Source organism: Colias philodice, chromosome 2 (assembly GCF_061535455.1).
Source record: "Colias philodice isolate Cphi_HAF_F1 chromosome 2, ilColPhil1 Martin Lab GWU primary, whole genome shotgun sequence".
Classification (NCBI taxonomy): domain Eukaryota; kingdom Metazoa; phylum Arthropoda; class Insecta; order Lepidoptera; family Pieridae; genus Colias; species Colias philodice.
The window spans coordinates 9681010-9700854 of NC_143087.1; the positions used below are offsets into that span (position 1 = coordinate 9681010).

At 34.3% G+C, this 19845-nt stretch overlaps 1 protein-coding gene and 1 long non-coding RNA gene across 2 annotated transcripts in view; both read right to left on the bottom strand.

The window, feature by feature from the left end:
• The window catches only part of LOC149490715 (uncharacterized), a 244929-nt gene that overhangs the window by 61824 nt on the left and 163260 nt on the right, over nucleotides 1-19845 (bottom strand). The window lies entirely within an intron of this gene.
• Nucleotides 17070-18978, bottom strand: SoxN (SRY-box transcription factor soxNeuro). The gene has a single exon (XM_089707737.1). The coding sequence runs from the start codon at nucleotides 18834-18836 to the stop codon at nucleotides 17724-17726; it is 1113 nt and encodes a 370-aa protein (XP_089563863.1). The 5' UTR covers nucleotides 18837-18978; the 3' UTR covers nucleotides 17070-17723.

Sequence of the window (19845 nt, forward strand, 5' to 3'; positions counted from 1 at the left end):
GTCGTTTCTTATCTTTATTAAGAGGAATTGAAAAATAAATTTTATCTTCCATATTTTTAGTCTTTTATTTTTATAACAGTTGAGATGTCATACATTTTAATTATCATCAGGGCTCTCATTAGCCGGGAGTTATTTTTACAAATTAAATATTTTTTTAATGAAAATCTAAAATAATATTTGAAATAACTATCAAAAGAAGATTCCCAAAAACACCATTTAGGTTCGAACATGACATGCGTCCCTCACAGTAAATTTAATACGGAACGGATATTTTCAGCGAAGAGCACCTAAGACCATGTCCAATCGGCGAGACAGGCCTTTAGAGACAAAAAGGACATTTGTCACGCGTATAAATATTTTGGACGACGCTGTCGTCACGGGCCCAGTTTTATGAGGATCACGCTGAGCCATTGTCTTAATATCGACAAGTCATTAGACATGCCCAAGACGAGACACATGCGATTTATGACATTGCTCTTCCTTTATTACTTTATTGGCCATTTTGTTCTTTACTACCTGATTCTAGGTGACCATGGTGAAATTATTTTATTTCTCTTTGGAATTATTTTCTTTTGTGATAGGTAATGTTTAATGTACTGCTTGTTATGCTGTGTATTGAGACGAAAATAAGTCGTTATTACTTAGACAAAAGTAAATTAAGTTATTAAAGCGACAGTTTTAGGGTATTGTGGAGTCTTTAATTAAGTGAATTTTAATATTATTTGTTTCTGGATTGTTTATATCCCAATTTAGATCAAGAATATAATAAGAATAATAATAAAGTCAAGAATTCTATCGTTTATTCTGTATATAATATAAAATTATATAATGTATATCAAATGAGTTGAAACTATTAAATTAAAACTTTATCGCATTACTTACCAGATGATACCAAGTATGCCCGATGATTGAATATTATGTACCTACCGCTATCCCAGGTGTCTTGAATGTTTTTTTTTTAATATTATGATTTGTTGTGTGTATAGTTAATAAGTAGTAAACTGCTTTGATTTTTCATAGTTTACTGACTGATGGTAGGTATTCTACAACATTGTTACTTTACGTATGGAGATAAAATGGCAAGCTAATTTACACCTTTTGTAACCATTTCAGGAAGCCACTTGACCCGATTCCTTGATCGCCCGATCATACAGTTGAAAAACAGTTGTTCTAAGCCGGTGCGCAATGTGAGGCGACGCCAAGGCTGCGCTAACCTCGCGCTTTGTGGAGCGTGACGACGACGTGTCGGCACCCACGCTGTGACGTCAGCGTCCTGCGGCCGGTCAGCAATTGATGATTACTTGAGAAACTGTGGGTAGATATTAGATACACAAGTCTGTTTAAAAGGTTTGTGTCAAGAAGGCATCTTTGGAAAGCAGAGTTGTTTAACTCGCCGGTCAACAATTGTATATGGTAGACTATAGGTATTAGATGCAGGAAAATTTATTGGTAGCTTGTTTGTCCTGGGTAATCTTTGGAAGCAGTGTCATATAGGTCCACGCTACAGAACTTGGTCCTTTTTGGCGATACGGGGGCACTTTCATATTACATTGATTTATTTTTTGTTTTATTTTATTATATTATTGTTTTCCATTTCTTTTTTGTATGTTTTTGTTTTGCTTTTATTAATGTTTTGTGATGATTGTGTCTTACTGATTGCCGAATAAACGTATTTTCTTTCTTTCTTTCAGATGTTGAATCTCATATATTGTATAATACCTATTATGTGGTATTAAAAACATTCAGAACATACAGAGATATATCTCATAAATTTCCAAATTTAAGTAACTCCCGATACGAAATTATTAATTAATAAAAGATGGTGTTCCTGATTCGTACACTCTAAGTAATTTATTGCCACGACGATAATAAATAGCAAACTGGCATTGGAAAAAGGTATTCAATCTTGTTTAAGAAGATGAATATAAAAACTCTGCAATCTTTCTGTTCGAGTAAGATGAAAAAAAAAAACATATTGTTAAATACCTAATAGACACTCGTTTAGAATTCTTTGCCTTGAAGAATAAGTCATATAGGTTTCTATCCAATTATATTAAGAGGTGTCTACCAACTTATTTATCTATCGTTGTAGTGATTATGATTTATGATTAAATATTTGAGTTCTCCCTTTATTGTTACATTATAAATATGAGTATATTTTTTATTACCTGTACAAAATAGTGGTTTAAAATATTATATCTACATTTAATTTCATCACAATAATTACTGTGCCAATCATGCAATAATTGACACGAATACGCTCGAGTAAAATGGACGATTTACACAAAATTAATGATATATGATGTAATTTACACTGCATAAATAATAAATCGAAAAAGCAGTGAAATTTAAACTGTGCAAACAAACCTCCGTGAAAATTAAAAGCCACTACAGGATCCGTAAAAACTCTCGAGGCCTGCTTATTATGGAATTAAAGGTAAACAGGTGTGAAATTAAGCTCACTTTTTGTTCAGCTAATAGATTGCGGCATTATTGAGTTTCGGCAGAGGCACGCTACCTCAATATAAGACTATTACAGACGCACAAATCACCTAAACGTCCAGTTTAAAACACTATAATTTCGCACTAAACGGAATGATTTAGAAGTTTCATCTCGTTATAAATTCCCACTTTTGTTTTTTCGCCAACAATTACTGGCGGTTTTGTTCCGACAAAGAGTTTTTTGTTGGAATTGGGAAGGTTGATTGATGGGCGATTACTTTTGAATGTGATCCGAAGATGCTTCCGAGTTGCTCGGTTAAGACATAGCGATGTTTTAAAGTTTGCTGTTTGATTAATTTTCTATTGATTCTTTATATATCCTCGATTCATCAGATGTTGTTTTTTGTTTGTTTAACGACGTGGATGTTTCGTTATTTTGTAACTAGCTGTTGCCCGCGACTTCGTCCGCGATTATGTCGTTTTTCGTCATTCGTCGTTTAAAAAAAATACGTGACACTTTATTTTTGAATGTTCTTAATTGTCTCTTATAAAAATTAACTACATTAAAATTGAATACTCTGATAAGAAAATCTTAAAATCGGAGGACATCGAAAATCTGAGGAAAACATGAGTGAATTTGATTTAAATTCTACATTACTTAGTAATTTAAATAATAATCTAAATTAAATGTAGATTAACAGTTTGAGCGCATCATTATATAATATGTACCTAAGTATTAAATTACGTTAGTTTACATAGTAATTTTACTAAAAACACGATGACTTTCTTTCGCGCTCGGTACAACAAACTAAGCATGTTTGTGGTACGTGGCCCGCGTCACTCGACCCCCCGTGAGTTCCCCTCCGTTACTATGCGAAAATACATTCGTCGCCCTACTGTAGGAAAAATTGTAATATTTTAAATTCGAGAAATATTGATTTCTTGTATTCGACTATTCGTTGTAGTCGAATACAAAATATATTTGAAGAAACTTAGGTTGGCCTTCAGGCAAAAGGGATCCTATCAAATTATAAACTTGACCTTGTATCTTAAAAGTAAGCATGAAAGGATCCTCTGATAATTGTTGAGCACCAAAGGATCATTTAAAACGCACTACTATAAGAGCGAATATTGTCTAAGAACTGTTTAGATTGCACATGTTCCTCTAAAAGTAGTGATTTCAAAGGTTCTGGTGTATCTTCAAACGAAAGCCGACTCCTTACTCCTCTTTAAAGCATTACAAAAAGAACATACTACGTTAATATCGCCTATACAGAAGATGATCAATTGTGAGGTTATAAGCAAACCCACTTTTATATTTGTCGGACCACACCACCGAACTCGTAGATTGATCTTCTATGTTTACCTCTAAGTCATTAAGACTGTCGAAATCTGTCTACAGTAAGACGGGCCTCTCGCTATTCGTCCGTTTCAAGAGACCAAATAGATTTAATTCTTGATCTTTCATTAAACAAACTTATTAATCGTACTTGTCTCAAATAATCTTGTCTCAAATAATGGTAATATTCGCGTCCCTACTCTAGTCATTGCTTATGCTCATGTTCATCTTCAAGAGATCGAATAATATTATGGTGCACCCTATCATTTGTCAAACGGTCTTCATATTGAGTAAAAGTTTCAGATTATCGAGATAAAATATGCCATTTGCGATCTCAGTGAAGGTTTCGGTCTCACAGGATAGTACATGCCGTTCGCGGTCAGCTGTGAGCCGCAATTCTCGTTGTGAAGCGGTTTCAGGTTCTCGGCATAACACATGTTGTTTTCGGTCAATAGTAAGCCTCTTACCTCTAACGATCCTTGAGAACTCTTATTTCTCATTTTCTTAGCTTTGCTCGAATTTCGATATAAAGATTTTTTAGGTGGCACTGATGCGAGTGAATAAAAATTAAGTTAAAACGGACTGAGAGTGTTATAATCATCAATCATCATCATCATCAATACATATAATAAAATTGTGGAAAAGCGATGTCTGTACAATGAAAATATGTAGAAAAAAATTAGCAGGTGTTATTATTAAATCGATCTTGAACCCAAAACTGTAGTTAAAAAATTTTTTGTCTGTTTGTCTGTATGTTTGTGCACGCTAATCTCAGAAACGGCTTATCCGATTTAGATGCGATTTTCACTAATGTATTGTGGTAATCTTTATTTAACATTTAGTGTTTAATTCATGTCAATCGGTTCATAAATAAAAAAGTTATGACAATTTATAAGTAATCACGGCGAACATTTGCTAAGGCATTCTATTGTACACTGTACAGTGTACGATAAAACGCAATTTATCTGTTATACGCTACAGTTATTCCTTTACATGTCCAGATGATCATATCAAAATTCCCCAAGGGTTTGGGGGTAAGCTGAGGTAGTAGGGGGGGGGGGTCAAAACTTCTAATAGGTAAATTTTCCACATAAAATGTCCTTTAAATTATGTCGTATTATATTTTTAACCCCCGACGCAAAAAGACGGGTGTTATGTGTTTGACTGCTATGTATTTATGTGTGTGTGTGTGTGTCTGTCTATGGCACCGTAGCTGGCTAACAGGTAAACCGAATTAGATGCGGCTTTTTTTTTGTTAGGCAGCATATTTTCCGACGCCGCGCTGGTTCTTAGATAAATTGTATCAAAATCGGTTCATCCACTTATTATACCTACATAGGGGTAAAAGTGGGAATGAAAAAAATGATATAATAATTTATTTTTAAAGATCGTCGGGAAGTTTATGAAATTATTTATTCCTTTTTCTATACACTTTTCTTGGTCTAAACGGTTTAGTTACGTGCTCTCTCTCTCTTCAGCCTTTAGTTACGTGCGTGAGACAGGAAAGATCTAATTTGGATTTGTTCCTGGATTTGATAAAAATTGAGTATCGATTAAGCTGATCAGTGGCTACACCATACATTATTAAAAACATCCATTTAAGAAAGGAAGGAAATAGAATTTGCTCCTCTCCCCCCTGGTTCCTAAAAAATAACATGACATAATTTAAAAGAAATTTTACGTAGAATTAGTTAGGCATTTCTTTTTTGATTTTCGATATTATATACTAATCATAATTTTTAATTACAATATTATGTAGTAACTATTTGGTATAGGTTAGGCATTTCATTTCTTGATTTTCTTTAATAAGTTGGTTGGTACGTAAGTTTTTTAGCTCAGTTTAGTAAGAAATTTTAATAACAATTCTTTTAATTATTTATGGTAGTACGTATTTACTCAATAATTGTATGTTAAGTAGTAATTCAGCATGGGCGTAGCCACGGTGGGGCTGGGTGGGGCGCTTACCCTGGCTTTGATCTGGTAGGTACCAATTGTGAAGGGGAGTGGGCGTGGGCGTTGGCGTGGGCCTGGGAGTGGGCGTGGGAGTGGAAGCATGAAAATAAAAACAATTATTGTTGCCCCACCCTGAGCCCATGGTCATAGGTCCCATAGTCACTATTCCACGCGGACGAAGTCGCGGGCACAGCTAGTAGACAAATATAATCAGAAAGCTTTGAACTCCTAAGCTCAACCATAAAAGATAGACATTTATGATGTCGGGAGATATTTTTTATATAATATGGAGAACATTTCTTTCATACTTGATTTCTGTGTAGCTTTAACCCTTAAGGTTGCACACGCGACGAAAGCTTAAAAATGGAGTTACTGCTCTACTCACAAATATGAAAAATAATTGTACCAAGTTTCGTTTAAATCCGTCGAGTAGTTTTTGTTTCTATAACGGTTATACAGACAGACAGACGGACAAAAATTTTTGGTGTCAGTGTCGATCCCTAATCACCTCGTGATAGTTATTTAGGAAATATATTTCATGTACAGAATTGACCTCTACAGATTTAATATAAGTATATAAGTATACATATAATTAGATTCCAATTTCCATGTAACGTTAAATTCGACTATACAATAACTAACAGACAACGCAGGTTACTCTCGTTTCCGTAAGTTGAGGCGGCTACATATTCGGTCCTCATAACTTCACTTTTTGTGAACGAAACGACAGCGCGGTTTAATTCGATGCCAACACCATCAAAAAAAAGGAAATATTTTTAATTGTGAAAAAATATTATGATATACACTATTTATACTATTTTAACATTAACACAAAATATAAGACTGTGAGTGTGTAAAAATAAATCCAGCTAGTTTCACATCAAACTTATGTTTTTAATTAGGTATACGACATGAAAATATTATATTAATTACCAAGCAATAATCATACAGGTAAATACTGAACAAAAGTATTAACAGTCAAAGTATATTTTTACTTACAAAGTTACAACATGTAAATGATGAAGGAATAATAATTATCAACGAACTAACCTTTTTGTATTATAAAGAATAGATAAAATTCGACCACTAAAGAATGCTGGTTCGAGTCCCGCCTCGTTATCGAATTTTTAAAACACGAAGATTTTTAAAAATGTAACCAATGAACACAATCAATATTAGATTAACTGAAATGGTGTCTAGTTTGACGTAAAATAATAAACATCTACCCTCACTTTTAAAAATGTAGTATATTCACACGAATTATAAGCGCACCTTATAGGGAAGGGAAGATATGGGTTAAAGAGTTAAATAAATAAATAACATAATTATATTTAAATTATTAATTTTTAACATTGTGTTCAGTAGTGCTAACATGTAAATTGATTTGATTTTTACGAAATCTCATAGATGGCGCTGTTTCAAATTTGTATACTAATAAATTCATTAAACTGATTCTCTGCCCAAATTACGTAAATGACATAGTTTTTATTGTGTAAAGCTAGATAATAGCATGGCTTATCCGAAACCAACATTTAAACATGAGTCTTTAGATTGTACGCTGTCGTAATACACGGAATACGTAAGAAAAAAAAAGGTTCACAGCTCCTCCCCCGGAGGTGATAGCATGATAATATGTTTAAAAAAGCCTCACCCGACCTGTTAGTAATATTCATGCAAAATTTGAAGTCAATCTATGCAGTACTTTTCGAGATTAGCCTGGACAAACATACAGACAAACAGACAAACAGACAAACAGACAAACAGACAAACAGACAAAAATTCTAAAAACTATGTTTTTGGCTTCTATATCGATTATAGATCATGGATTATGTATTCTTTTAAAAAAATATTCAATGTACAGTTTTGACTTTCCTACGATTTTATTATATGTATAGATGTATAGATAGCTATTGAAGTTAACTTAAATTTGCATGTCAGGTGCACACGTTCTTAAAATGTTTCAAACATTTAATTTTGCAACAGTCGAATGAGTTTGAAATGTAAGTGTTATTTCCTTCTGGGAGTTACAGAGTGCTAGTAAACGGAGTTTTCTAAACGAAACCTCACCAGGTTTTCAGCGAAACGAAACACGATCAACATTGTTAGAAGGACCGAGTGCTTTTCTAGCCATTTCGTTGTAGCCACTACAAATAGCCTGCAAAACGAATCCGTATGGCTCTAGCTGTTTGCTAAACGTTTGACCCGACTACTCTTGCCCACTAACCCACTACGATAAGAAATTCTATCGATTCACGCTATTGTCACCTCTATTGATAACAACAATGAGTGCCATTTTGATCACAAACAGGATAGCATCTTTGATGCAATAATGTATCGTATGTATCAACTGTTTATTTACCGTCGACCATTTCAAGCTTGCCGTATTTAATGCATACAAGCTGTTTACACCTGTATTTTAATAGAGTGTAAGATGTAAATCGCTTGACGAATTAGTCGATACAGACACTGCATTGGGAGGAGAGAGGAACTAGGAGATGAGTCTTCAGGCGTACCGTTACTTAAACCGTTTAGTGAATTAATTTTGTTACACTATACGAAGTGTTTATTAATACAATCGTATCTAGAATAATACATACCTACAGACATATATTACTCAAGTAATAGGCTCTAAAACCTTTTGTAATATCTAAATGGGTTATGTAAATTTTTTAAGGAACTATAGATTTTATTGCCCTAACGCAATCAATTAAAATTCAGTTTTTTGTTTGTTTTTCTACCCTACAAGAAGAAGCGAAACTGAAATTTAAATTTAACACATTATAAAGACAATTTTCAGTGATTTAACTTGTAATATTTTTCACCACTCTGAAAAAATAAATATTCTATAAAGCTTTTTTTTATTTCTGCGGGAAACCAAGCTGGTGCTGAGGTCTGACCTGATGAGGCGATCACCACGACCCATGAGGATTGAAAAAATTGTACATTATAAAATAAAAGATTATAATATAAGTAAAATAATAGTTGTAATAATAAAAATATTGATCAGTCGTGAGCCCATAAGGCGCCGGCGCGTCTCAGAGTGGAGCACCCTTCACATATAAATTGAACAAACACTTATCTGTCACTCGGACACACACACACACAACTATTGCGTTGTTTTAATTCCGTTACATTTTCTTCGTATTTGTTATGGTTCATTTGGAGATAAGTAAGAATAACATTGTCGGAGTTTTTCGGCCGATTTATGTTGGTTGTTGCTCCGGCCGTGGGCCGTGGGCGGGTCGAATGTCGAAATTCAGATCAACTTTTACTATTTATAACAAGCGTGTAATGGGATGATATATGTAAATCATGTATTCTTAAAACTGACAAAGTTGTGCCATATATTTATAAACATACAAACTTTATCCACCTATAAACCTAATTCTTTGATATGAAAATTAATTTTATTCGAGATGCTAGATGATAAATTATGATTGTAATGGTATAAAGTAGCAAGTTTGAATTAATAACGTTTTAATAAAAAATATAAACATAGTTTTTAAGACTCATCGCATATCGTGAAGGTAAATTATAATTTACAGAGACGGCGCGGCGCAGCGGAGGTGGGACGCAGAATATGAATTTTTAAAAATACTTACGATTATGCAAAAACTTTCAGAATTATTATACTGTAATAGGCAGGTACATTTAACTAGATAAATACAAACATAAGACATCGATTGAATGGTTGTATACGTATATAAGTTTTATAAAGATTAAATAAACGTCCTTGGATACATATTTACTGAATTATAATGCGAATTTAATATAAAAAAAATATAAAAAATCAAACCCACTAAAATTAACTCAACAGAAAGTCGGACACGCAAGCGTGACCTAAACGACATTATCGCCATAAAAACCTAACTACGTCCTTTTCATCAATTATACACAAACCACAGTCATATCCGTGAACAATCAGAAAACGAAAATATAAATCAAGATTGAACAAGATAAGGTAATCCGTGTCGAGTTTATTTGTTTTTAATTATTCAAGTCCGCCCCTGGATAATGACTCTATCGGCCGATTTACGAGTGGCCCCAAGCCCTTTGTTTTTTGTTTCTGCCTGATGGACTAGCCTAAGAACTGTATAAAAACAAACAAAATATTTAATTGTTTATTAGTGAACAGATTGTGTGAATGTTGTTATTGGGCATACATATTTTAACCACGACAGTAATAAAATAAAAACTAATGATTATGATGTAGTAAAATAGAGTGGTTTAGTTGGCTTACAGGAATTTTTTTGGTAATACCATTCCTTGTAAATAACTTTATGAACATAGTTACCCGTTCATAACTTTACCTACTTTTAAAAGTTTTCTTCTACTATAATATTAGGTAAAATAAACACCAAATTCATTCAAAATACTATATAACAACCTCAACACATCTATACATATTTAAATCATAAAAATCGTAACACAAAGTTAAATGATAAAGTACGAACCGTTCATTAAAAACTACCGGCTATTACCTAAGTTACGCTATCGGAGGGTAGTTTGAAAACCTTTTAGTGTTTCATTACCATCTCCGTAGTGATCACGCAATCAGTGCATTATGAATACCGAGCAATGTACATGCAGTATTTAAGTAGTCCTTCGACAAGCTTGGATCTTGCCAATAATATTACAAAGCGAAGTCTTGATAATTTCATTGCTTCGATGATGTATAATATAACATCTATACTGATGTTATAAGGAGTTTGTTTGTGCTCAATTTAATCAAAACTAATATGGCCATTTGTTTTTATTTATAACTAGCATACTGCCCGCGGCTTCGCCCGCTTTGTCTAAAACCGAATAAATTATATACTAAAACCTTCCTATTGAATAACTCTATCTATTACAAAAAACCGTATCAAAATCCGTTGCGTAGTTTTAAAGATTTAAGCATACAAAGGGATATAGGGACAGAGAAAGTGACTTTGTTTTATACTATGTAGTGATGATAGTTAAAAGCAATATCTTCAACGTTACTCGTAGCTGCACATGACTGTACGTAGCTTAGCTGCTGCTGATTTTTTGAGTCTTACATTATGTATTGTAAAACATATAAATTCTATAATAATAAACTTCTCATTCATAAAAATACACATTACGTAAACGTGATGTCAACATCAAGTTAACATATTTCAATGATATTAACATTTAATTTAAATTCGAATCTATAAATTATTTAATAAGATGACAACTAATTGATGGCACTGTAAAAATGCTGACAGTTCTGGCAATTAGTGTTTTAATGGTTTTAATTAAATAAGGAAACTATGTATTTCGTTATATTCATGATAAAGTTTGTAGATTTTTGAATATGAAGTTTTGATCGGGGCTTCTCTTAAGAATTAAGCAAATTTTACTATGATAATACAATATTATAATATAAAGATTAAGATATTATGATTTATGACAAATTTGTGTGCCGTATAGTATCACCTAAAATTAGATAAAGAAATTTCATGAAAGCCAGAATAATTATTAGTACATACTTATCTAAAAAACAAAATTTCTTAGTAGGTACGAACCTACATTTAAATGTATAACCCATTACCTAAATATTCTTGTATTTTCATATTTTAGTTTAGTTAAGAACAAAAAATATACTTTACTATAAGCTGTGCTCCGTTCCTGTTGGTCTAAGCATGATAGCCTTCCTCGATAAATGGGCTATGTAACACCGAAATAATTTTTCAAATCGGACCAGTCGTTCCTGAGATTAGCGCTTTCAAACAAACAAACAATCTCTTCAGCTTTATAATATTAGTATAGATTATTCGTACCTATACACAAAGATGCTACGACATAAGTGATTGCTCAATAATATGAATAATACTTAAGCTTTAAGGTAAGCTTATAAGTCATAAAGTACTTACATGAAATCGTCACTGATAAGCTTCTTATCATTTCTAGTAAGTTTATCAGTCAGATAAACATTGATTGCTCATTAACCAGTTAAGGAATTTGAAGATTGCATGACAAGGGACTGATAATTTATTTTTCAAGATAAATATTTCTTCGTCATCATATTAATTTGTGAAAATTGGTACTGGATGTTAAAATAATATGATCATAAGTTAAGTCGGTACTTATGTACTGTAAGGTATTTGTACCTACTTGTAGGTACATAACGAATATATATGAGTTTCTATGAAAATAAGTACTTACTTGTATTGTATGGAATTTTATGCATAAGATTAGATCATCTATACTAATTATAATCTATACCTATTAGATAATTTTGAAAATTTTGTACAAACCTATACCTACCTAAATAATATAGATATATAAAATAGATTTTTATATCTATATTATTATAAAAAAAAAACTATTTTATATCTATGTTATTTAGGTTATCTTCCTAATTTATACATTCAATTAAAATTGCGATTGGACAACATGATAATTTCTGTTTCAGATACCCGTTTTGTGTCATACCAATTGATACTAAATTTTTATCTAATAATATTTACTGGCAATATCTTTTCCATTGCTAATTATGTAGGTACTCCCAGACCGCACGATAACGGATTTAGTCAAAACAAAGAGCATCAACCATTAGTTAATAAATCGTAAAAGTGACATGGACATGGTAATTTCTGAAAACAAAACCGATTACAGTTAGGCAAACACGGCGGCGCGTTTATGGTCAAAGTCAAATTGTTTTATAATTCCTGCCCCACGGTACGTAGGTACCCTTGCCGTCGTAAAACTTTCCAAAAAACAATTTTATTACCCTTTTCTGTTGGACTACCGCGGGCTGTTTTACATTTGTGGCTAAATAAGAAATTTGTCTATCATCAAAATTTTATTTGAAAAATATTGGTATTTTAATGAAGCCGTAAATCTGATATCTAATCAATCTGATTATTTGGTATCTTTAGGTACGTATAAATATTGTTAACATAACTTTGATAAATATTTTTTAAGCTATTGCATAGCTTCTATCGCGGGCCTTGAGCGCGGGGACCGAATCCAGAAATTCCGTAACGAAAAAACCTCACGCTCCCCACACCGACGGGCACGGAGGCGTGGCTTGAAGGCATAGCATGCAATAGCTTTACCGCGGCAGTCCCCGAGTGCCACACGTCTTTTTTTTAATACAAGATTTAATAATATTATCTTAATATTATCTATGGTAAAATCAAAAATCAATAGGTAATAGGTAGGTATGTTGCTGAAATTGTATACTGTTATTAAGCATTTATCAATGATATTTTTTTAATTACATTATTTTTTTTGTTACATGTAGGTATTACTTTATATTCTTGAACAAACTAAATACTACGTAAGAGAACAACCTCTGTTGATTTTTGTTGGTGTTTTCTGTAACGTGTTAGACAATGTGTGATAAAAGTTGTGTCGTTTTTAAAGAAAAAATACTCGACCACCCTTGTGTATCGACATTTGCTTCTTGGGAATTCCAAAGCAAAGTGATTTGTGAAGAGAATCATCTATAACTAATTGAGACCGTTAAATCGACCCTGCTTTTTAATAAATCTATTATGATATTTTTTTCAAAACTGATATACCTATATTATTAACTAGCTGTTCCCCGCGGTTTCACCCGCACTGCTCCGCTCCTGTTGGTCTTAGCGTGATGATATATAGCCTATAGCCTTCCTCGATACATGGGCTATCTAACACCGAAAGAATTTTTCAAATCGGACCAGTAGTTCCCGAGATTAGCGCGTTCAAACAAACAAACAAACAATCAAACAAACAAACAAACTCTTCAGCTTTATAATATTAGTATAGATTATTATCTAATAAATAAATATTTGAGAAAACATAATATAGGATACAAAATTTTTCATCGGTTATTGGACGAAATAGTGCTGGTATGCGGAAAGAAAGAAATTAAGACTTCACACAGTGAAAGTATAATTATTAGAATTAATTAGATTTTCGTTACAAATCTTTTATTTATTTTTCCTTACAAACAAGTTATTGCGATGTACCTATTTTCGCATAGATATTCAAATTTTTAAATATTATTAATATTTAGCCTAGATGTATTGGATTACTAAAGCCTAGATAATTTTCGCAAACCTACAAGTTATTTTCTCGTTTGTGAAAATTTTTAATAACAACAACTTAAACCATCATAATAAAACGTAAGCCTCGGCAGTGGTCAGCAAAAGCCTACCTGTAGCCTATAGGACGGCGTAAGTACCGTTAGCAACGATTCCAAGAAGGTCATACACTAAAGCTAAAACTCCATTTATTTTTTTTCCTTACAGCAACTGCGACATGGCCAAATTCTTAGTAAATAGAGAATGGCCGACTCTTCGGGGAATTGAAAATTCTTTCAGCTAATACCTTGCAGTTTGCATAATCATTTACACGGTACATACCTACATAGTTACATTTTTCCATTAACAGGCTTTGTTTTAACTACCAAATTGATTAATTCTTTTTAGATAGGTATTACCTAGGTGCCTGAATCTTTAATTATTTACATACGGAAATATTTAATTAAATTAATGAAGCTATTGAATACATTTTCATAGTACCTATTATTAGAAATTTAATCCAATATTCGAACAACAATTTCAATCAACACACAAACATATTTTGTATCAAACATCGTCTCTGGTAGTATTTTATCTTATTTACATCAGGACACGCGTCAATCTAACTTTGACCCCACCCACGCTTCCTTAAATACGACAAGACTGGTGTCATGTATCACATATCACATAAGTTAAACATACAAACACCACTCACTTTGGCGACGAATCGTTTGAAGCCACTTAATGACAAATGAGACCAAATATTGACAAGGAACATAAAAACAAAGGGACGAAGGGTGACGGTGTCAATCTCTAAAGAACAAATACGAATGTTTGACGAACAAATTACGTGACAACACTAGTTTGTTTGCCCGTCGGCGTTTGGGAAATTAGATTGAAAAAAAAAACGCAAATGTGCAGCGGATGTACGAACAGATGCAGTTAAGATTAGATTGGAACCCGATACGCATGTTAAAGTTTGCTGTGAAACTTCAATCTGTAGAGTTGAGAAATAGTATACGTTTTTGTAATTGCCAATATTTCATAGAGATGTTAGTATAGTATTTCATCTGACTGTAATTTCATGCGTGGATGCTTATGATACATTTAGCTTCAGTAATTGATAATTTAGTTTAGGTAGATATAGTTATTTTAAAGTTGAGCCTACAACAACTTTCTTGTAGATTAAAATATATTATCAATTATCAATATTTAGGCAAATAAGCTGTTTAATTGATTTGAAAGTTTAATATTTACTTATTTATTATAAGTTATGAGTTTTTTTTTGTTGCATCTTCGTACATAACGAAGTCTAAGTATATTAATATGAAGATAGTAAATAGTAGTAATTCAAACTTCAAACTATAATTTGGCAACACCCACAAGACGTTGACAATCATTGCGTGATAAGAGCATAACAGTAATCAGTGATATGTCGCCAAGCGTGAGAGAAAACAATGTAGTGCCGTGGGAACGTGATTGTCCACCCTCGGCCGCGGGTTCGACGCCCGGTGGGGTGCGAAATGCGTTCTTATCCGGGTTTCGTTTTTATGTTTCGATATTTGAGACATGAATTAATAATAACTCATCATGTTAATAATATCCACTCTTCTATACGTATATAGTTAATAGTATGTACATAGATGTGGCAAATATTTTTTATGATAATGCGGTCAATGTAATTTTTATAACATCTTATAATAAGATATATAACACATATTTATGATTTATATGTTATGCATATCTGTCGGTAACTACGTAAGTTGTGGCACTAGTAAATCTTTGTTTTAATTAAAATTGTCAATATCATTTGTATTTTTGATAAATGAAAATGAAAAAAAAAAAAGATAAAATAAATTACCTACATGTTGATTTTGTCTGAATAACAAGTGACGTTAATACTTGAAAAAATTAATTAACCATTAGTTCAAAAAGCTATGTTCATAGGAAATAAATTTAGCTTTTTGAAAGCTCTGAAAATATTTATTTTCAATAAACTGTATGTTTTTTCAATGTGTACTTCTTATGTGTATTTTACTGATGCAGATAAGCAAGCAATAAATGAATCATTTCAAATTTCTAAAAGAACATTAACCAAAATTGTATAAAATTTTAATAAATGGTTGTAAAACACACCCATAACTTTATTTGTTTTATCTTGTCATGGTAATAAGTTTGGTAACTACAAATTCCGGTTGAGACCACCACAAACCAGTTATTTTAATAAATGATTTAATATATTTTGTGAGTCATTAAAAGACCTCAAAATCATTCACATAATTGAAAATACACCGACAAAGTCTTGGGATATTTTATATTTAACAAATATCTAAAAATCTGTGAATAATTTAGTGAAATTGTACCTAAATGGAAGATTTATAGCTCATTTATTTATTTCATTATTTATTTACTTTTTATTACTTTTATGCAAAATAAAAACATTTTCTACAGAGTCCAGGCATAATTTGTAAAACACAAAATATCCCTAGGCTTTGTTGACGTGTGTAGTATGAATGAACACTGGGGCGCGGCGTTATCTCCCAGAGGAAAAGTGACCGAATCTATCAAGTACGAAGGTATTTGATTAAATTCAACCCTTGTGTTGACAGATATATATTGAATTCAACATAATACCCTACTTAACCAAATTTGCATGTTAACTTACGTCGATTTGATTTAGTTTTCTATGTTGACCAGTTTGCAAGTATAGAGATAATTAAACTTGTGTTAATAATAATTTAAATACTGTAAGGAATATATAATGTCAATCATAATAGTATTAAAATTAAAAAGGTATTTATGCAATATATTGATTTCGCAGTTTTTTTTAATAATAAATTGCAGTTTCTTAACTTGTATTGTAAGGCTTTTAAGATTTCTCAAATGTGAATTCTTTCTTTTCTTTTCTCTACTATAATAAATTGCACTTTTGCTAAATGTATTAAATTTTCCAAATTGTGTGTTTATACTTAATATAAAATATTTTCACAATAAAAACGTAATAAAGGGGCATTTAAAAGGTAAAATTAAGCAATTGATTGAGCAGAACTCATGAATATAGGCAATTTAATTTAATACAGATTTACAGATTTTAGGAAAATTATTCTTTTTATTATCATACAAAATAAAAATCATAGAATGTTAAGAATGAGTAGTATGACGCGTTGAAATCTTTTATACGATTGATAAGTGCATTTTTTATCTGTAAAATATTTTAAAAGATAACATCACTTTAAAATTTGTATCACTCATGGATAGTGTGTGTGGTAATTTTTTTGTTGTGTGGGTAATTGTTTGGGATAATGGAACAAAACAGCATATTACAATTTTAACGCGTCGTTTATTGATAACTTCATCTTCTTTCAATATACTTTTGTGTCCACTGACTATATAACACTCACTGTACATTTTCGTATTACAATATTTTAGTCTTTCGAGGCTCTATAACTTTCGATTCGATATAACAAATACTTTGTACAATACACGACGGGTCCGAGTGTTCGCCGTGGCACGTCTTAATACTATCTACCTACGATTATCCACTAACTCCAACTTCTCTAGCTTTAACACTATATTTACAATTTGATCAAAAAATTTTTTGGTATTCAAATAATCTCTTTCACTACATCGTCTCTCACGCAAATATCACTCCGCAGCCTTCCGTCCGCACGACACAACTTAGAATATTTTAACTTAAACCATGAAAAAATACAATAATCGTAATATAATACAAGATTAATCAACAACATTAAATTGAACGTTTGGCCGACGGCGGACCGATATCTAAAGTCAACAGTTCGCGCAACACTAACAGGAGCCGTTCCCGGCTACTTATAAAACAAATAAATTGACATACCTAGAAGTATGTACGGCTGGGTTTAACGATCACTGTCCTAACGCGATTGTAAGTCACTTGGGCGTGCGACGCGCGCTCATAGCGGCGGGATGTCGATGTCGCACGCGAAGGGTGATTCTCAGATGAGCGGCATGGCGCGCTCGCCCGCCGCCGCGTACCGCTGTTCGTCGGGCACGTGGTACATGTTGATGATGTGGCTGAGGTCCTGCTGCCCGTACTCGCGCTTCATAGTCAGCTGCTCGTGCGGGTGCCCCTGCGGGACGTGCCCGTACTCGCGCTTCAGCTGCGCCGTCGGCTCGTGGCTTACGAACTCTCTCTTGAGCCCCGGCGGTCCGGGGGACACGGGCTCCGACTTGGCCGACGAGCCGCTCGGTGAATGCGAGGCGCAGGACGCCGGCAGCGCATAGCCTCCCGGTGAGCCGGGCCCCAGCCCGTACGCCGAGGGCGAGGGCGGCTGCGGGAGGTACGGAGATCCTTGGCCACCTCCGTAGTAGCCGCCACCATATCCGCCTTGTTGCATCTGCGATACGTCGTAACGGGGATATCCATACGCTTGCTGTTGATATGCACTGGGATCGTGCATCATGTATCCATTGGGCATGTAACCGTTTGGAGTCATTTGATAAACGTCGCGCGGTTGTTGCGCCGACGGGGCAGCCGTTCTTTGCGCGTCACTGGCACCCAATAACGCTCCACCTCCTAACGGATATTTTTCCTGTTTTTTGGCGAGGGTCTTCGTTTTCCGCCTCGGTCTATATTTATAATCGGGATGTTCCTTCATGTGAACGGCTCGCAATCTCTTAGCTTCGTCGATGAACGGTCGCTTCTCAGATTCAGATAAATCTTTCCACTGTGCACCTAGGCGTTTTGATATTTCAGAATTGTGCATTTTAGGATTGTCGGAAGCCATTTTTCTGCGTTGCCCGCGCGACCACACCATGAACGCGTTCATCGGTCGCTTGACCCGTTCTGCGTTAGAGTTCTTACTGGTGGTGTTGTTGTTGTTGTTTGGCGGTTGATGGTGTTGTTGTTGGGGCTGCGCGTGGTGCTGGGGCAGCGGCTGGTGCTGGTGGTGCTGCAGCGGCTGGTGCTGGCCGAGCGGCTGCTGCTGAGGCAGAGACATCATGCCTCCGAGCGCGCCCAGCGAGCCGTAGCCGTGCTGGAGCGCGTGATGCGGCGGCACCGTGGCATGCAGGCTGCCGCCTTTGAGATCCGTCTCCATCGTCAACATGTCGTCTTCCTGCGGCGCGTACAGCTTGCCGATCCTTCGTTCACGGTACACAACAAGAGAACTGTCGGTCGCTCACATGGACTCGCGGCGGTGCGCGTCGGGGTACGTGTCGCGATACCGTACGGCGCGAAGGCTACGTGCGTTGTGAGGTGGTCGACGGCCGGGCGGCGGTGCCTGCGGAGTCCCCCCCGCCGCAGCCCCGGGCCCGCCCGCGAGCCGCGCGCGCCAATGGCGGCGCTCCACTGGCCCCGCCCCTCCCGCGCGCTCCCACCCGCCGCGCCCTGCATTTTTAATCGCGTGGCGAGCGAGGCGATCGTACGGCTCGTCCGCACCGCCTCATGCAAATCACAATTTCTGTTTGCCGACGGTGTTTGATCCTTCTTGACCTCAGTTTTATGATGTAAACAATATGTTATCTTTTTCTTTATTGAATGTATGTGATTTGAAATTGAAATTTCTAAGTCGAGCTCTTTTGTACATTATTTATGTTTTCAGATGTTTAAAACTGATATTAAATAAGCTAGCAACTGAAAAGACAAGTAGTAATTTAATATGATCTTCATTTATAAATGTACTTATCGCATGATTAAAGTATAAAATAGTTATTCAATAACAATAGAACAGTTTACACAGTTGGCACGGCTAAGGTCAAGGCTCTGAACACCAGAATGATAAGAATGAAACTCTATATTGTTTTGGAGAATCATTGATGATCACTTACAATAAACTTCTTTGTTAGAATCTGACAATAGCTACTACTACTCAATTCAGCCACTCATTCAATTGTTGCATAATGTAGGTATGTAAACAATCAATAATTTGAAATCTTTTATTTTTGCAAGACAAAGCATTGAACTCTTACAATAAGTGACTGTTTTGAAAATTAACTTTAATCTTTCTTGATGGAAAAAAAGGAATTTATCATTTCTTTTAGTTAACAATTGAGGATTTACCTATTGGCATTTCTGTATAATTGTATACCTAAGTATCTGAATAAACAATTTTTCAA

Bases quoted from the DNA above. Each gene is read 5' to 3' on its own strand.
- SoxN (XM_089707737.1), bottom strand. From the start codon at position 18,836: ATGTTGACGATGGAGACGGATCTCAAAGGCGGCAGCCTGCATGCCACG.